At 38.8% G+C, this 19909-nt stretch overlaps 2 protein-coding genes across 4 annotated transcripts; both read right to left on the bottom strand.

The window, feature by feature from the left end:
- Positions 1–267: 267 nt before the first annotated feature.
- Positions 268–13531, bottom strand: LOC118809247 (matrix-remodeling-associated protein 7-like). The gene is made up of 4 exons (XM_036572381.1): positions 11827–13531; positions 10951–11122; positions 10302–10410; positions 268–1699 (listed from the first exon to the last, which is right to left on the bottom strand). The coding sequence occupies exons 1-4, from the start codon at positions 12058–12060 to the stop codon at positions 1585–1587; spliced, it is 630 nt and encodes a 209-aa protein (XP_036428274.1). The 5' UTR covers positions 12061–13531; the 3' UTR covers positions 268–1584.
- Positions 13532–14363: 832 nt separating this feature from the next.
- On the bottom strand, positions 14364–18381 carry srsf2a (serine and arginine rich splicing factor 2a). Of its 3 annotated transcripts, XR_005007352.1 has the most exons (4): positions 17732–18265; positions 16509–16827; positions 15208–15295; positions 14364–14704 (listed from the first exon to the last, which is right to left on the bottom strand). XR_005007352.1 is itself a non-coding variant. In XM_036572382.1 (3 exons), exons 1-2 carry the CDS (start codon positions 18085–18087, stop codon positions 16521–16523), a joined length of 663 nt encoding a protein of 220 aa, XP_036428275.1. In that variant the 5' UTR covers positions 18088–18264; the 3' UTR covers positions 14364–15295; positions 16509–16520. The 3 variants fall into 3 exon arrangements, 2 of the variants coding, with proteins under 2 accessions (XP_036428275.1, XP_036428276.1); XM_036572382.1 differs by having other exon boundaries at positions 14364–15295; positions 17732–18264; XM_036572383.1 differs by lacking the exons at positions 14364–14704; positions 15208–15295 and adding an exon at positions 15607–15963 and having other exon boundaries at positions 17732–18381.
- Positions 18382–19909: the final 1528 nt, after the last annotated feature.

The following is a 19909-nucleotide window of genomic DNA, read 5'->3' on the forward strand; positions in this document are numbered from 1 at the left end:
GAATTTATATGAGTGTGATGTTTGACTTGTATTAGACTCTCCACAGGGCTGGACTTAGCCAATGCAAATTTGTAGTGCGGCATTGAAGAACATGTGCTTTTCACTTGTGATTTGTGTGACACTCTAGATTACCCATCAGTAAAGTTGAACACTTCGTCAGGTTTACTAAGCCTAGTAAATATGTATGCATACAAATTAGTATGCATTGAACATAAACATAGAGTTTTTACATATTCTATGCAGAATGCAAAGAAAAGGAAACCAAACCAAAGTTGACAAATTCTTTATTTGGAGTCCATTGAAATTGCTGTTCAAACTCAACAAAGACTATTTATGTTGCAGATTTATGCATAATGTATCACTCATATTTAGGAATTACTGCAGATAAATGTTGTGAACATTGTTAATACTTTTGTATCAGGACGGACTGTGTAAAAGCTTCCTCTGCAGTGTTTTTGTTTGTTGCTTTGTTTATTCCTTGTAGACTACTGCAATAACTTTAAGGGGCATTCTGCCCTAAACATAGAGTTTAATATGTTAATTGTCATGTTACTCTGTAGCACAAAATTGGATTCCTCAGCCTCGTCCATTTGTGTTTTATATCGTTTCATCAATCATTCATCACTATTCCTTCAATACAGTACAGCATAAATTACACAAATACATCATACAACCATTGGAAATCCTTGTGTAAACCAATCCTGACTGCTAGCCTAGCCACTGATCTACAAGCTAACAAATACAGCCAAGCTAGCTTTGGTGTAAAACATACCTCAGTTGTCAATTCTATATATATGCAGCACAAAGTAAGACACCAGAGTTTTCACCCTTTCAGCCAGAGAAAGGAAGTCAAACTGAGGAAAGATATCTAGATATCCAGGTACCTACCTTGCTGACCTTAGCTTTTAACGTTACGTCCTCTTCAAATGACAAGCCATTCCTGTCATTTGAGTATATTCATTGTCTCTATTATAATAACAATTTGAAGAAGTTACATGGCTGCAAGAGGATATTTGGCTTCTAGCAGTAATGTTAGTGGTCTTCCTTACATTCATCAGCTTGGGGGGGAAAAAAGACATTTCTCACAAAAATCCACCCCAAAGCAATAGCAGGTGTTTTTAATTTTTCTTCCTGCCTTCAAGAGACATTTTTTTAAAACCAGAAAATCTCACACTAGAGACTACTGTGGCACCACTGTAGAATGCGAGTTGGCATATTTACAACAGATGTAGCAAAAGATACATTTTTCATTTTGGCTGGAGTGTTCCCTTAATATACAATCAGAGCTAAGGATCTAACAATCTATCAAAACAAACAAAAATGTAAGTAAAGTTGGAAAACAAGTTGCATAAAAAATGCTGTAGAACAGCTTGAAGCTGAAATAAACTCGTCTAAATACAATGGCCTTTAGAATTTTGCAGTTGTGGTTCATGTTCAAAATCATGACAGATGGAATCATTTTCAAGTATTCGATCGATTTTTCCTCATTTTTGAGCAGTGACACTGATTATTTAGGGTTAACCCGGCATGGCGTACGTCCCTTCTCTCCTGTCCCTTCTTGCTGCAAGTTCAGTCCAGTCTTTTTCAGATGGAGTAAAGCTTGAGCTGTTCCTCCATGTCTTTCTCCGTCACCTCACCAAATGTATCCTGGTTTTCCTTTAGCAGCTTGAAGATAGCGGCTAACTGCTCCTGTTGAACTCTGAAAAGAAACAAATTGAAGTGAAGACAGCGGATTTAAGGTGAATTTTGGCACAAAGGAGCTCTCTCAACTGTGGACAATCACTGCAACATCAAACACTCTTCACAGTTACAGTACAGAAACAAGAATGCAGAACTTCGGCCTGCAGAGTCACGATTTTACGACAGTGAGATACCAAAACTTCCCTTATTCTTAACTGACATAAGCCACAAAGTTCTGCGATAACTCGCATCAGGAACTGTTTCTACCATAGACCAACAGTGCCTCCTAATGCCCACATCAGGAAGTGTTACACATCCAACTTCCCAGACAAAGAATTATTTTCAATGATTAATTTACACAATGGTTAAATAATCATTATTGAAAACTGGCTGATCATCAGAAGCTACTGGGTTTCTACTCTGAATACTGTTTTTTAAATGAATTATGTGGCCGAAATCCTCTTGTAAGTTTTCTTTATTTTCTCTTGTGATTGAGTTGACAACAATCAACCTCACTCCTCATGTAATTGCTTGTGTGTTTTGTCCCTTTTCAGTGATGTTGTTATTTAGCTTAGATATGGAATTAGTATGCTTACTCTGAATGTTCTTGATTAAGTTAGTGTGCAGAAATCACATTAAAAGCCTTACGACCTAATTGTGTAAGGAATTAATGTTTTGTACCTTGGGCTAGTACCCAGACACTAGTGTCAATGTATGTTTATTTCATTAAGATCTTCTGTCACATCCAAATGGGACCCCAGTTAAAGCATTCTGTTTTAATGCCCTGTCAGGAGATGTACAGCCAAGTGTTTTTCTTTTGTGTGTCTCGTGATCTTCACTTATTTACTGTTTCAGAATGGCACTTAAACTAGCAATGTAGCTGAAATGTGTTGACCATGATACCTCTCATTTAATTCTGCTGATTAATCTAGATTTAACCCAAAATGAAGAAATAATGGAGTTCTCTATGACAACTGAGTTGAGTTGTTCAGTAAACTTAGCCAATCAGGATAGCAGACAGTGAATATCTAGTTAGACCAGACACCAGACAATCATCTACAATGTAGCTGAGCCAATCCAGAAATCCAGAACTGAAAAAAATGGATTGTAAAAACATATTAAATGCTAAAAAAAGTAATAATCACAATAGTACATTTAATAATAATAATAAAAAACAAATAAATCAAAACTGCAACAATACAATAACTTGTAAAATAAATGATAAATAAGGGTACAACAAAATAAACATAGTTAATGAAATAAATAAAGGAATAGAAAATATAAAAAATGTATCAGTAGCTAAGAAGAAAAAGGTGATAAAAAAGTAAATAAACAGAATAATAAAAGTGGCATGATAACTAAAACATACCAAAGTCATATTAAAAGTTAACTAAAATCACATAAAACAGTTGCAGGCTGAGTGGAGGAGGTTAGAGACTAAAAGCTTAAAATGTTCATGTGACACCAGCGAGCGAAGCTTTAGAGTTTCCTATAGAAAATTCCAGCTCGCTGGTGCACTGTAGCTAGAAGCAGATTTTCCCAGTTCAGTAAAGGTTCTCTGAAAGGAGTCTGGAAAAATGCATTATTTACACTGAGCATTTTTGTGATTTGTGATTCATATAACTAGTAAGTGCTTTATATGTAAAAAGAAGCCAATGTATCTCCTGACACAAAGCCAGAGATGACCAGCTAACCTTTTTATATAGTTCATAGTCATGGGCATTGTATGGGTCACCAGTAATGAATCTTACGGCAGAGTGGTATACAGAGTCTAGAGGTTTCGGAGTAGTTGCAGATCTGTATATCACATCACCATAATCCAGAGCGGACAATGGCACTGTTTCAACAATCTTTTTCCTTGTGTGCACCTGAAAATATACTTTGTATCAATACAGGAAGCGAAGTTTTTGCCTCCGTTTACATGTAAGCTTGTTAACATGGTATTTAAAAGTGCATGTCATCTAGCCATATGCCAAGGAATCTGTACCCACTAACTCTTTCAATGTGAGATCCCTTCAGGGTTGTGATTTTTAAAGTGTTAAAATCAATGTTAGAGCCTCTAGAAAACAGCATCAATTTAGTTTTCTCGACATTTAAGGCTAGTTTATGATCGCAAAAAGGCGATTGTAGGGCATTAAAAGAATGATCAGGGTCGCAAGCTTCAGGTAAAAGGGGTCCAAACTATCCTCTCCTGTACTTTTTTTTGTGTGTTAATGGTGTTAAGGGCTTTGGCTACTAAGTGAAAGAGAGAGAAAGGAGAGAATATAAAGAGACCATGTTTTACAGCAGGTGGTTTATCTTTTTCATTGAAAGGCACTTCCGTATTAGTATTATCAAATAAATGTCCAGCAGCTGCAAAGCGAGTATTAAATGCTTGGCAGAGCTCTCTGTGATCAGAAATCTGTTGATGATTAACTAAAATATGGGTTGGAATAGGCACCGATTTGTTTTTGACCAAATTAACTGTCTTCCAGAATCTGAGAGTCTGAAGCTGAATTTGTAAATATCTGAAGGTAAAAGTCTGCTTTAGCCTTTCTGATGTAGGAAGTACATTCATTCCATAGCTGCCTGAAGGTAAGCCATTGGTCTCTGTCAACATTTCTTCTTGCGAGAGCCCACGCCTTATTTCTTGCACTGAGCAAAAAACTGCAGGATTAAAAAGTAGCTAAACGTCCCATGGCTCTTTCCAGGGAGGGGACTGGGCCAGAGATAAAAATCCTTCTCCTGTCTTTTCCCTGGAGTTAACCCCGCCATGTTCAGGAAAGGTAAACCCTGACGGTGGGCTTTGCTGTCACCGTTAAGAACAGCCATGCTTTGCTGCTGGCCCCTCACCACTGAGAACCTGCAGGCGTCCCGCCGCCCACGCAGGAAAGCTGTCAAGAAATTATTAGAGCCACAACCAGGTGCAACAAGAGAGAGGCCATCCACCGGGGCAGGGTTCACTTCGACGCAAATGGGCTCCATATGAGTTCTTTGGCACAGTAAGGCAGTGGTTTCTTTTATATGTTCAGAATCCGACGCCGCTCAGTTAACGAGGTTTAGATTCCCTCTTTTAAATGCCCCGTTGCAGGATTCCTGGTTTAGTTTGTTCTAGTCCCGTTTGTCTACCTCTTCTGTTCTTCCCTTTTGGTTTTTGTTCTTTTCTTGTATTGACCCAATATGTTTAGGTGCCTTATTCATTTGTAATCACTATTTAGACAATTAATACAGCATTTGATTGAAACCATCCTTTGTGTATCTGTAAATACTGACATTAGACCGGAGCAAGTTCCCCGTGTTAACCCTTTCTTCCATTTGATACTAAAATCAATAATAATTAATTGAATTGCTTATTAAATCTTCTACAATCTTCACACTCTATGATCATAGTGTATATGTACATTGTCTTCTATTGTGCACGTGTTCAAGTATTGTAAACATGAGTAACAGCCAGTTCAACAGAATAAGTGTTACCTCTTTCAGATGTTGAACACCACTAAGTACACTGAGTTGACACTTTATTGAGTACCATCTGTTACTGCATAATTTGTCAGCTACCCTCTACCCCACTGCAGACAAACATACGTTTATCAGGCACAGCACTAATGTGTACTGGATGCTTGCTGGCCACTATCTCGTTGATGAGCCTTGTAGGTGTACAGTCAGAGACAGTAGCTCATCTTTTTCTATGCTAAATTTGTGTCAGTTGTCCTTTAACCTTTCATCAGTAGTCAGTTTCTGATGAATGGATAATTTTGGTTGGTGAACTATTCTTGACCCAGTTTGCTGAGGTGCTTTAAAGCCCCAGTAATGCTGCTGCATCTGAACAGTCGTACCAGAGCAATACACACTATCAAACCTCTACCATCCTAATGTGGTGAGAATGTTCCACCTCACTAATAGCATCTCGTCACTGGTGGTCTTATGTTGGGCCCTTTCCACTGACTGACAATATAAAAGACAGCTGATAAATTGTGCAGTATGGGTACCTGTGACACGTGTAACTGATGAAATGTCCAATGAGTTTAGGTAGAAAAAAGCTGTGACTAATAACATAGCAATTCAGTGTACATAGTCATAATAATAAGTTATAATTTGATAATTGCAAGGTAATCAAATTAGTCAGTGTCTCAAAGTACAGAGGATTAAGGAGTTTATACATCAATTATGGAGTAAAACAGAAATTGTGCACGTGGCAGAACGCAATTTTCAAAAATGCAATTGTGTCCCAACTGCTTGACACAGCAAAACATATATTTAATGGAAAATTACACAGAAGCCTCAACAACTAAATATGATATGAATTTTATACTCTGTTCACTCTTTGCAGCTCATGCCTTCTTCATGCAAGGGCAATTTTTTTAACAGTCCAGCTGAGTTTGTCAATACAAAAAAGACATTTTAAATTAAGGAGTGCCTTAGTTTGGAGAGTTTTTCTCTCTTTTCCTCTTTAATCTCAACCACATTTATTGAGGTTGATGTCTGGACTCTGGGATGGTCAGTCTATTGTTCTGAAACAATAATTCGTAAACTGGTGATTTAATAAATGAGAATAGTTTTCATGGTTTTTCTTATTCTCTCCCCATTTTGTATATAATCTCTTTACAAATACTTTTGCTATTTTAGATGCACATTAGAAAGAAATCTGTAAGACAGCTAAGATGTGTTTGGGTAGTTGCTTGTGTGAATGTTATGCTGCGTGAGGGTGCTTATCGGAAGACTGCACGTACCAGATGGTTAGCTAGTAAATACGACTTCACTCCATTTGGGTGCTTGTTGAAAGATACACCCACCATGCAGAAAAAGAAAGCAAAGATGTCTGGAGAAAACACACTCTCCTTTTCTCTGCTGAATTAAAAATCACAGAGATCACACAGACATGCATCTGATATATTTTTTCCCATTCACTGCCAAGTTAATCATGTTTCACTGTTTCACATCTTTGGGAACAGCGTTTACTGGAAGGACCACAGCCGTAACTGATTGGTTTTAAGACTAGAAGGACGGAGGAGTTAAAGTATCGTAGGGTGCAAAAGTAAAGACAACATATTAAATGTTGAAACTGAAATGTTTTATTGTTTTTTGAAAATAATATGGCCATTTTGAATTTGATGCCAACAACATGTTCCAAAAAAGTTGGGACTGGGACGACAAAAGGCTGGTAAGGTTGTGTAATGCTAAAAAAAACACCTGGTCGTTGTTTGATAACAGGTCAGTAACATGACTGGGTATAAAAAAGCATCCCAGAGAGGCTGAGACTTTCAGAAGTAAAAATGAGGAGGGGATCACCACTCTGTGAAAGACTGCATGATCAAATAATGCAACAATTCAAGAATAACGTTTCTCAACATAAAATAGCAAAGACCTTTTGCTTTTCATCATCTACAGTACATAATAACATTAAAAGATTCAGAGATTCTGGAGAAATCTCTGTATGCAAGGGACAAGGCCAAAAACCAGTATTTGCTGTCTGTGATCTTTGAGCCCTCAGGCAGCACTGCTTTAAAAACAGACATGATTCTGTAGAGGAAATCACTACATGGACTCAGAAACACTTCTGAAAACCACTGTCTGTAAAAGCAGTTCATCGCTGCATCCACAAATGCAAGTTAAAACTCTAAAACACAAAGAAGACACTGTACATAAACAGGATCCAGAAATGCTGCCACCTTCTCTGGGCCCAAGCTCATTTAAAATGGACTGAGGGGAAGTGGAAAAGTGTTCTGGGGTCTGACAAGTCAACATTTAAAATTCTTTTTAGAAGTCATGGACACTGTGTCCTCCGGGCTAAAGACCACTCAGCTTGTTATCAGTGCACAGTTCAAAAGCCAGTATTCATGATGGTATGGGGGCGCATTAGTGCACCTGGTATTGGTGACATGCACATCTGTAAAGGCGCCATTCATGCTGAACGAGATATACATGTTTTGGCAACATATATTGCCATCCAGATGTTGTTATTTACAGGGAAGGCCTTGCTTATTTCAGCAAGACAATGCCAAACCACATTCTGCACATGTTACAACAGCATGGGTTTGTATTAAAAGAGTTCTGGTGCTAAACTGACCTGACTGCAGTCCAGACCTGTCACCACTGAAAACATTTGGCACATTATGAAATGAAATATACGACAAAGGAGACCCCAAACTGTTGAGCAGCTGAAATCCTGTATCAAATAAGAATGGGAAAATATGTAACTTTCAAAATTACAGCAGTGTCTCCAACATGCCCCTGTCTTCAACATGCCCCCGTCCCAACTTTTTTGGAACGTGTTGTCGGCATCAAATTTAAAAATTTAAAGTGGGCATATATTTTTCAAAAAACAATAACATTTTTCAGTTTCAATATTTGCTATGTTGTCTTTGTAATATTTTCTTTTAAAAAATATGGTTTACATGATTTGCATATCACATATATATATATATATATATATATATATATATATATATATATATATATATATATATAAAAACATGCTATAATTTATTGTTCATTATTTATTCTGAAAATGAGTATACACTGCTTTTAAATGCAATTTACAATGTTCGTTTTGCCCATTTCTGTGTTCGTGTTTTGTCAGTGTGTACAGACTCAACATTTAATGTTGACGCATGTAATTATGTGTGGACTAATATGACACACTGAAGTATAGGTAAGGTGGGGTGTTGAGCATTTAGCTTTCTAAGCTGTATGGCTAAGGTGTGTCTTAGTGTCACACAAAGAATGTCCACACCCCCACTCACTCCTGCTAGCCCGGCTTGGAAATGGCGACACTCTGAGAAAAGGGAAAGAAGATCCCTCTCTGTTCATCAGACAAATTAGATGTTTATATAAAAGGAGACATGGTCCTTAGACGTGTACAGAATATAAAGACTTGTACTCTTCAGCTGAGCTCTTGAATATCACAAAGATCGAAAACATGTGACCAATGAGAATCCTGCCATAAATACTGAAAAGAGATCATGTCTGAACTTCATAAGGCTTTCCTCCCTGCTCAGTATAAGGATTTATTTGCCTTACTCATCCTTTGCCTCTTCTCCTCTCTGTTTTTCTTGCTCCAATGTTTGTTTCCCTGAGTCAATATATGACTTTCTACATCTCAAACAGTAAGAGGAGCTGAGAGCATAATTGTGGTAAATTGTGTTTACACTGGTAAGGTGTGGTTTTTTATTAGCACACTCAGTTCTGATTGCTGAACTCATGTTCATGATGAAAAGTGGTGTGTGTTCCCAATCAGAACTGTGCTGATGTGCAGATCTGTAAGTGGAGTTTTACAAAAGAGTGCACCAGAATTGACACTGTCAATCAGTGAGAATGTGTTTATAAAAGTGAACATGTCACAAAATGCTGTCTTGATATATTTCACAGGAAAAAAAAACAGATGTTGCATTATTACAGGAGTCTAGCAGCATTTTCCACAGAAGGGAACAAAGCCAATAGCGTCTTAATTATTTCTACTAGGAATCAAAATATAACTGTAGCGATTAGAGGAGCTTGGGGGGTGTGGCTCTGCAAAGTGGCTCTCAGAAGGCGCCACATTCCCGGGTTAAAAGGACAATTATTTTTGCTGCTGTTGCTGAGGTAGCTGATTCTGTTAGAGTAATTGAGCTATTGGAGTAGTTAGGTCAGAGGATGGTGGGCTTTGAAGTGTCTACATTTGAAGTGTCTAGTGTGTTGTGTCCTCTCGCATTGTCCCGTCCCCATATTTCATGCTGGAGTAACACTGGGCTGGGTATTTTCTGTCTTTGTAAAGACTCGCTGTCTAAGTGCCTGTCCAATATGTGTGATGTTTTCCGCGTCTTCTTCCACGCTGATGCTACAACACTTAATACAAGTTCAGATATTTCTAAACAAACTGCACATCACAGGAAATAAAACATTTGATTCTGTATATGCTCCCTGATTATGACCCTGACTTATTTTATTTTCTGTCAAAATACTTTGAATTTGAATATCTCTTGGTTATGGGAGCTGCTATGCCACTATTTTTCAACAACTCACTCAATTGTTCAAACAGCTAGACTGAGACTCAATTTAGATCTTCCATGGCACTTAATATGCTTGCCTCTGATTTGGTAAACTGCCTTTAGTAAATCTATTCCTGTTAAACCTGAACTGGTTAAATGTAAACTTAATTTTCTTCTTAGAAGGCGCTGTGAATTTTTATGTATGGAGTCAAACAATATAATTAAATTTTTATTATTAATTTATTATTTATTATTCATTTAGTTAATAATTAATTAGTCCCCCTAGCAACTTATTAGCACTTCAACTACGCAATACCGAACTTTTTTTTTTAACATACCTGGTATATAATCATCTCAAGGAGGCTCTGCTACAGATATTATAAGTGATTAGACAGATTTATAATGCAGTATTTAAATGCACAACTATTCAAATCTGAATCACAACTAGAATACAGAGTTTTTATTCACATGACAGTTTGCTGTGTTGGTGCTGTACATTAAGCCTACTTTCATCATGCCACTACATAATCACATCTTATCAACCAAGTTTTACATACTGCCAACCCAGACTGAGCCTCTAATGCTCCTGCATAAGATCATGCACATACTTAACCCAGAAAAAGAGATTTACCTATTTAGCTGTAAATTATTATATTATTATCATTTAGCTATTACCTCCGTTCCTCCTCCAGCTCTTCTTTACTCATCATCTTCTCAAGCTGGCTTGTTCGCAGCATTCCAGGCATGTACTTCAGGGGCTTCTCCTCATGAACTCTTTTTTTGACTGTAAAACATACATATATAAATTTTACAAATATTATATATTTCTTTACATTTCAAAAGGAAAAAAACAAATCCCAATTGTATCCCTAGCTGTGAAAAATTGAATAACCTAGCTACGGCACACAAAAAAAAAAATTAATCAAAAATCAGGGACTCAGCATCTTGTCATATAGGCTAATTAACCCATTCATGTCCTATAACTATATTTAGCATAATAAAAGAAAATGGCATACAAATTTCTAAAAGGTCTAAAGTGATAAGTTTCTATCTTAGGTAAACATCTAACAGAACTCATTTTTATTTTTATCAATTATATGTAATTTTCATTGTTTTATTCAGAATCAACATTTGATTTTCTTCTATTTCTACTATTTTGTTAAAATGTTCTTAGTTTAATATGATAAATTAAATGATTAAGTACATGACATTAAACCCCAAGTGAAAAATTTCATTTCTGCTGAAGCAAGCTCAGAACATATGGACCAAGGGAAATATAACATTTCAGATCTGGACATTAATTTGTGAAAAAAAATAAATGTACCTGAGGGAAAGCTCGCAGACTCATCACTCCCTGCAACAGCAGTTTCACATTTATTGCCAACAAACGTTTGCTGTGATTTATAAGGCTTCTCATCAAGGTCCCGGTCTGTGTGAGCTGCGGACTGTGATTCATTGCCTTTGCTTGAGAGCTGTTCCTGACAATATACATGGTTCTGTGGGCAGAGAGGGGAGGTCAGTTTAGTTATTAACTTGTAAAAAGGGAAACAATCTGGAATCTGGCAGCCTTTGGCCAGTTACAATGCACTAAAAACATCCAAATACAGCAGGCTCGTTTCTTAGAAAGTGTCTTCTAAATCGTTTACTATGAAAATGTCTTTTTTTGGTCAAATGTCATATACGATCACCAAGCACTTTATTAGGAACACTAAACTAATACCGGGTAGGTAATACTTCACTTTGCTCTAAAATTTATTGAAATTGAATGAAATGGTTATAAATACATCACCTAGTGTCTCAAACATTACAACTAGGTTTTTGCTGGATTTTTAAAACACCTTTCATGGCAGCGAGTTCCATTCAGGTACATAATACACCAAAAATAATTTTCCACATTTATCGCTACTTCAACACCACCAACAACAAACATAAAAGCTCACAAGACACATGTTGTTTCACTGGTCGTTTGGGATAGTAATTAAAGTGGTTTTAGAGATAAACCAGGAGAATTCCCCCCTTTAAATACAGATCTTCATATTTATGAATATAAATATGCCTTTCCTACGGTTAGTTACGAGGTGAAGACAAGCCAATTAAGTGATCAGCATATCAGACCAACAGAAGTGTCTACCATGATGCCAATAAGCCGACTTTAGCTACTTAACCTACACACAGTTACACCCCATGAGGTCCAGCCTACCTGTGAGCGCTCGGTGTTTATCTCTCTCTCTCCTCTGCTGTGTCCGAGCGCCTCTAGCGGCCTCGACAGCTCACATTCCTCGTGTGTGTTCTCCGAAACGTCTCTGCTCTTCGGGGTGGATGTCGAGGGTGCAGGACGCTCGTTTTTCCTCAACACAACAGTTGCTACGATCACAGCGAACAGTGTGAACAGGACTGCAGGCAGGACGACCCACCCGTCCACAGGCGGGTCCATGATGTCCTGTGTGTACTTTGTAGCCGCTGGTCTCTTGTTTACATCGAGCTTCTTCTGATGAATATTTGGGCGTCTGTCTGCAGTTGTCTCGTGTAGCCGTCGTTATAAGCAGTCTTTAAGCAGAAACTGGTAAAGTAAAAGCTCCCACACGCCGTTTTAAGACCCCGTTTGGATAAGAAAGGGAAAACAGTGCTACCACTAGCTGGACGGTATTGAGCTCTAAATCCTACTGTGTGGTTGGGCACTACTTTCAGCGGGGCTTTTGCGCAGGCACTGGGACCTAACTACGCGTATGTGCAATATGTAAACCTGCGTTTTTGAACGCAGCAGCGCAGCATAGCCAGTCAAGTTTATACAGACGCCAGGGGCCAATTTATCAATCCTAAACTTAGACTGGAAAGACTTTTTAGTTGCAAATCACTGTTTGCACAGTAGTTTAGTTAAAAACTAGTCTTAATCCATGTTTGGAAAACCGGCCCTAAATGTCCAAAAGTTTCTTCGGAAATCAAGGGTAATAATACGGGGTTTGTTCGCTGTAGTAACAGCATCTGGCAAGGCTAGAGGTTATAGCATTGCTGTGAGGATTTGCTTGCATTTAGCCACAAGAGCATTAGTGAGATCAGGTACGGATGCTGAATGATTAGTTCTGGATCACAAACGCCACTCCTGCTCGTCCCAAACGTTCTGGATGGCGATCCATCGGTCCAAAGAACGCGGTTCCACCGCTCCACAGCCCAGCGCTGGAGGCCTTATACCCATCTAGCTGCTCCAGTGTCCCATTCTATTGGCAATGCTTTTCCGTGGCTACTATACAAGATGTGTGCGCGCAGTTTAACGCCTGCTAGCAATAAAATTCGTTAACAGTTTTGACTTATTATAATGGATGTCTGGCTAATTCAGGTCATACACATATCGCTCATACCTAATTTGTGTCAGGATGAGCGTAACTGTGCCGTTGTCTGCGTTATTGCTACGCAGCCCACAGTTCTCTCGACTCGGTCCGAAGGTTCTTCCTCTTTTAATCCACACATTTTCAAGATCAGACTTCCCATGTTATGCTATACTTCTTGTAAATGTCGTTACACACTTAAAAATATGGTTCTTCAGTAAAGGTAATGGTTCTATTTAGAACCATAAGTGCTATTTATAACCATCTCATGCGTAAATGGTGCTTTGCATTGTGAAATAGTCCCTCCGACTGTCGGAGAATATGTTGGATATGATTCTATATAGCACCACAGAGGGTTCTTCTATTGTTACAACCTTGACATCGTAATAATAGAACCCCACGCATATCAAGATCCCTAATCGTGGTATGTTTCCCAGTTGAGTTTCAAATGTTTGTACTTTCCAGACCTCTTACTGCGTCCAAGAACCTGTTACACGTTAAAGGGGATTTGCATCATTTTTAAGACGTTTACCTACACACAAAAATGATGGTTCTTCAGGGGTTCTCTGGTAAAGAAAACGGACCTATATAGAACCATGAACACTCAAAAACCTTTGCAAGAATAAAGGGTTCTTTGCATCATAAAAGATTGATGAAAGTGCTGTAAATGGTTCTATATAGAACCTTTTTAAAAAGGGTACTGTTTTTGTTACAAGCTTGACATTGTAATAGAACCCTTTTTAGTGCTACATAGAACCATCTACACCACATTCTGAAGAACCCTTTAATCAGCAGAGTTGTTTTAGTGTTCATGGTTCTATATAGAACCTTTACTTAAAGACCCTTTAAGAACCATCAGAGTGTAATTCAGTGATATGATGTAAACTGTCAGACTATGTGAAATGCTCTGTTCTAGATACTTACTGAGTCACAATTGTCCACATTGGTTTCAAACACGAGTATAATGCCTGTAAAATCTATTCAATACAACAAATACATTATCTAATGCCTAAAACATTGTTTTGATTAGATTTGGGATTTTTTTTAAAGCCTTTCTTGGCAAAAAGGTACATGCAGGTACATAATACACCAAAAAGAGTATTTCACATCTACCACTATTTCACCACTACCAACAATGCATTTGAAAGCTCCTAAGACATGTTGGTTCACTGGTCCTTTGAGTTGGCAATTAAAGTAGCTTCAGAAATAAATCAGTGCAATTCCCCCTTGAAGTACAGACGTTCATTTTCGTTTGAGTGGTATCTCACTATGGGTTTCTTTGCCACAACTATATTCCTAAAAAAATAAAAAAATAAAAATCCAAGCCACAATTGACACCTGTAGCGAGTGAAATGTGTTAAATGTACTCGACTACAAGCTCACGTGTTCTTTCATTAAAGAATTACAGCTACACTTAAGCATTAACAAAAAAATTTATTAGCATTCACATGGAACTTACAATTAAGTATTTCTTCCACAGATAGACAAATGTTGCTATTGAAAGTGTGATAAATGGTATGCTCCCTCCCAATGTGCGTCAGACTCAAGATTTGTCAAACAAAAAGGTTTCCCCCCCACAGAAAGACCTGAATAGGATCATTCTACAAAAAGACGATCTGCTGTAGCTTAAAAACCGCCAAATCAAGCCGTTACACAGGAGCAATCAGGAGAATACTGGAAACAGCCAAGCACTCTGCACTGCAACACGCCACCTTAACAGCTAACCAGCAATACTCAACTGCTGCGCAACTGCGCCTAGTGCACAAAAGATACACAAGAGAGAATATTAGAAATCACAATTCTGTGAACTTAGCAAGTACCACACACAAAAGAAACATGTTTGCTCAGCAACCACAAAAGTATGACTTTACATGACAAGTATTTAATTTTTGTCCAAATCAATTTTGATTGGCTTGCATATGTTAAAGTTCAATACTTGGCCAAAATTTGCCTACACAGTAAAGTCAAAGATGAACTCATTTACTATATCCAAGACTTGAATACACAAGGTGTTGAAGAAAAGGATTAAGGAGTTGTGATTAAAAAGAACTTACTTTATTGTCTGGGAGATTCAATTACATGAAGTACTAAACAAATGCAAAAAACTAGCAAGAAATGAAAAACGTTTTCACCTAAGTATCCCATTTATATGTAAATATTCAATATGATCACAAACTTCAAAAAATTTGATACAGAAAATTCTGGACAACTGAAAGAAAAAAAAATCATTTAAAAGATGTAGACCAAGTTACAATAACCTTTCGATCTGATCAGGTGAATTTAGAAATCCGCAGATGGACTCCATTTGAAGCGATGCTCTCTGTAGTCTCAATCATCTGAGATTATCTAGGAAAGAAGAGAGTTAGTGAGCTTTAAAGAACTTAGAAGTAGGTGATATTTCAGTTATACAAGCAAATTGTGGCTTGTACATCTCCATAAAAGTGACAGTTGCTTGTTAAGCAATGCTCACTTTTGGTGACCTTCAATAAAAAAATAAACAGATTACTTCCACACTTGTCTACAGAGCAACAAGCCTCTGGCAAGTTGCATAAGTTTATGCGTACACCTCAATTGGTGTCGGGCAACCTCAAGTAAATAAACCAACAAACCTGGGGGTGGGGTATGCATTTCCAAAAGCAACTTTAAGATGTCAGCATAGCAACATGCAAAGTACTATGTTAGCAAATTACTGCCTAATACTTTCACTGGAACAAAAAATAAACTGGACTGTCAATAAATGCCTGTTGCTGACTCCTTAAACAAGCTTTAAGAAACCACCCCCTTTCCGTCCTGCTTTTGTCTATGCACTGATAGACATGGGCGTATGAGAAGGATGATGAAAAAGGCCTCAGTCCATAGTCCTTCGAACGTACCTCAACACCACCTCAACACTCAATGAGACCGACCTGCTCCATAGCAACCGCCAACCAGCAGCAGGCAGCCAATGGTCGGATCACACACTAACTGCTCTCAAACTGCCCCCAAACTCCTCTTTTGCAAACAGGAATCAGCAGCTTGGAGGAAAGAATTCCACATTTAGATGAAAGATTTACCACCCAAAATCCATTGTTTTCAAATAAAGAAATACTTACTGCTTTACCTTCAGCTGCTCCACACCAGTTACAGGATATGCATTAAAAGACATCTAAATCATGCATTCCTTCATATTCTTACTAACGTGTTTGTTCCCCAAAGAAGGCCGCCAATAACAGCCTGACAAAAATGGGCATTTAAGTTGAAAAGCTTGGCCTAGCGGTGTCTATTTCTTTTATGTATATATATTCTTAAATACACCTTATTCTAGGCATGTCCATGGGAGATTCTCCCCCACTTCGTGTGGCATTTGTTAAACTGCTTATATGTAGTGACCGTGCATTGTGACTTGCAATTATTTTGGAAAACATCCACTGCATTTCAGTAATTTAGTGTACTATAAAATGTTGGCAATAACAAGTTGAACCATTTAACTACCAAGTTAAGGTCTGTTGAAGTTGGAACAAATTCTTGATTATGGACAAAAAACCTGGGCCACCACGTTTACCTAATTGCCTCTGCTTACCTAGGCTTGGGTTCATGACTCCTGAGCAGGTCCATTCCCCTCTGGAGATTTGGCTCTGCTCCTGGATCTGGATCTCGACTTGGACCCCCTGTTTGATCGAGGGCTGCGACTTCTGGAGCGAGACTTTGACTTGGATCTCGAGCGGGATCTGGACGCCGATTTGGACTTGCTTCGACGTGGCGTGCGGCTCTTAGAGCGAGAACGGGAACGGGAGTAGGACCTGGATCTGGACCTCGACCTGCTGTAGCGGGATCTGCTTCGGGAGCGAGAGCGGCTCCTGCTCCTGGAGCGGCTGTGTCTCCTGCGACGAGGGCTGCGGCTACAAGACAGCGGTAAACCAAAAAAGTTAACAACGGTACCACAGACTCTCAGCGAAAACAAAATACACAAAACTGACAAGTTTTAGCTCAAAGTTACGAAACAAGCTCAGAGTTTAGGCTAAGCCACAAGAGTTGTTTGTTAGCCATCACACCTGTAGAGTTAGCAAACAAACTAGCAGTTGGCTAGTTTAGCCATAAATGTTTAGAAAAGCAAAAGTACTTAAAATGATGTATCTACAGACGTTTTACACCACAAAGAAGGGTTAATTAGGCAAATACTGTTTCTTTGGTCGACTATAGGAACTGGCCAGCTGACGACTCTTTCGATAACTACTCTTTCACGGCGTTACAAGCTAATGCTAACCAGCTAGCATTGGGGTCGACGGCAGGGCTCAAACAAGAAGGCCTCGATCATGCATAGCGCTCCAGTTTGCTAATAAGTAAAGCAAATGCGGCTTAGCAAACCCAAAATCGAAGCTAGGTTAACTAGCAATCAATTATACCAACGCTAATTGTTACATATTACATGAATGTTTATGGAAACGCTAAAACATCTAACCTACAAGGCTAAAGTCGGCTTCCTATTCACCAGCTTCTTGTTCGAATTCTCCCGTCCCACCTTAAATGGTGCAGGATTTAAGGTGGAACACGAAAATTCAAGACGCTGACGGATAGGAAGCCAAACAAAGCTTCCTAAGATAACCTATCTAGCTAGGGGTCAGGACTGAAGCAGAGCTCAGACAGAGGGCCTTCATAATAGCTAGGTTAGCTAGCTAATTTTCAGCGTTTTGGCACCTTTAACAGTTAGCCAGTGAGATTAAACGCCACTGTTTTCCAGTCGGAAAAGGCATACGACTAGTAAGTAACGTTATTTTATTTTTTATTAAAACGCCGAGCCCTTACCTGCGACTTCTCCGTCCGTAGCCACCGTATCTGCGTGGTGGGCCTCCGCGGCGGCCGTACAGGGAGTCGGGCGGGCGGCCATAGCGCGCCATCTGCACCCGCAGTTCGCGCCCGTCCAGGATCGCGCCGTCCATCGCGTCCATTGCGTCCTCCGCGTCCCTCTTGTCGTGGAAACGGACGAAGGCGAAGCCGCGGCTCTCCTTGGTGTAGCGGTCCCGCGGGATGTACACGTCCCCGACGCGGCCGTATTTCTCAAAGACGCGGCGGAGAGTCTCGGGCGACGTGCGGTACGTCAAGTTGTCCACTTTCAGCGAAGTCATGCCCTCGACGTCGGGCGGAGGCCGGCCGTAGCTCATCTTTGCTTTACCAACCTGTGCTCTGAACTAAAAAACTAACAACGACAGACAAACAATCTCAAATTTAAAAGAAAACAACGGCGCTACGTCCCATGAATGTGGCGCGGAAAACGAACAACACGCTGCTGGTACCTGAAATGGCGGCAAAGGGATTTCCGGGGCGGGTCGAGCGGAGTCTGATATGAACAGAAGTTGTCTTCCGGGTTTGTCAAACGCTAGAGGGCGCTCCAAAGACGCGAGTCCAAGGTAAATGAATTAAGTAAATGACCAGGTTCCTGATAAGAGGCTGTACGCGACTCTAAACCGACTCCTTTGTCAGATTTCCATGGTAAAAGGCCAACAACTGCCACCTATCGAAACTGCAGGGCACTCTAGTTTCACATGAAACGTCTGTCGACTCTACCTGTAGGCGTTATCTCCCAAAAAAGAACAGTGTTAAACATTAGTCGTGGTCTGGTGGTGAAATTGGCTCCTTTACGTATATTTATTGGGACTCTTTGGGAGCAACAACATTTTGGAAGCTGGTGTCTTATCTGACTTGTTTAATACTGAAGTACAATGTTTGGCTGCTACTTTTAAATGGTGATTCATCTCTGACTCTGTCTTGTACTCACAGTGTAAAGCAATGAACCGTGAGTGCCTGTGTCTCAGTGGTTGGGAGAGTAAAAGATCTGATGTAGCATATGCTTTGCTGTGTATGTATGTGCATGTATCTATTGTTTATATGCATGTGTGTAGGCTTTATGTTTGTTATAATGTGAACTATTTTTAGTAATTATGTTTTTCCCCTTTGTGTAGAAGTGAATTGTCACCAAATGTGAGGGGAGCGTGGGTGTATCAGAATATAGTGTCCCAAATACTTTTTTTTTTGTTTGTTTTTTTTGTAAACGTATATTTGAAAAAAATAAAAGCAGTTGATCACAAAAAGCATTTGTCCAAAACTACAGTCTAAGGCTGTTTGCCTCAGGTTAACACACAAGCTACAAACTAACATGCAAGTCACAACACAAAAATATGATACAATATGATGTTATATTGTTACATCCGTATGTAATATGCTTAACATAAAAAAAAGGATAAATGAAAAAAACATCAAGTGCCTCAATGTGAAATGTGCATATGCATATACTGTGGTATTGTGCAAAGTTGGGTGTTTATCTCAGCAATAAATTAGTTTTTAACCATAAAACAATATGGAACATTGTAATGAATACAAATCAACAAAAATACAGTAAAATATAACAAGAACTTTTTTAAAGAAATAGCTTGTTTAGAAGAACAAATGTAGGCTTTGTTAAATTCCAATGTCTAATTTAATTTATTGAAGGACTGATTAGATATAGTCAGTACTGGATGGTAGCTGTAAATGTTGGACTAACACACTGACAGACATTAAATCACTATGAATTGTTTATTTATATTTTTTTTAATTGATCTTAGTGTTTTTGAACAAACAAATTCTTACAGTCCAGATGGGTTTACATGCAATTCTCAAAGTTTTTGACACAATGTTACATATTAACTGCAGTTATAGTTAGGCTATAGTTTCTGTAGTTGTAGAAGCTGTAATCTCAAGGCTGTTTGACAAAGGCTATAGTTAGCTTAGGTACTAATGCTGTCATGCCTTGGCATGAAGAAGTAAACTGATTGAGGGCCACTCTTTCACTCATTTGACAACACATGGACAGGGTTCTACTGAACTGTGGCATCCTATGATAGTGACCCGGAACAGATGTTAATAAGATATGTCATATATTAAAACCTGTTAGATATTAAAGAAGGTGAACAACCAGCATAAACTACCTTTGCCCTGTTTTGTTAA

Source organism: Colossoma macropomum, unplaced genomic scaffold (assembly GCF_904425465.1).
Source record: "Colossoma macropomum unplaced genomic scaffold, Colossoma_macropomum, whole genome shotgun sequence".
NCBI lineage: Eukaryota > Metazoa > Chordata > Actinopteri > Characiformes > Serrasalmidae > Colossoma > Colossoma macropomum.

Excerpts from the sequence above, each read along its gene's own strand:
- srsf2a (XM_036572382.1), bottom strand. The coding sequence starts at position 18,087 with ATGAGCTACGGCCGGCCTCCGCCCGACGTCGAGGGCATGACTTCGCTG. Across the intron at positions 16,828-17,731 it reads TACGGACGGAGAAGTCGCAG|CCGCAGCCCTCGTCGCAGGA; the intron begins GTAAGGGCTCGG and ends GCTGTCTTGTAG.
- LOC118809247 (XM_036572381.1), bottom strand. The coding sequence starts at position 12,060 with ATGGACCCGCCTGTGGACGGGTGGGTCGTCCTGCCTGCAGTCCTGTTC. Across the intron at positions 10,411-10,950 it reads GTCTGCGAGCTTTCCCTCAG|TCAAAAAAAGAGTTCATGAG; the intron begins GTACATTTATTT and ends TATGTTTTACAG. Across the intron at positions 1,700-10,301 it reads GAGCTGGAGGAGGAACGGAG|AGTTCAACAGGAGCAGTTAG; the intron begins GTAATAGCTAAA and ends GTTTCTTTTCAG.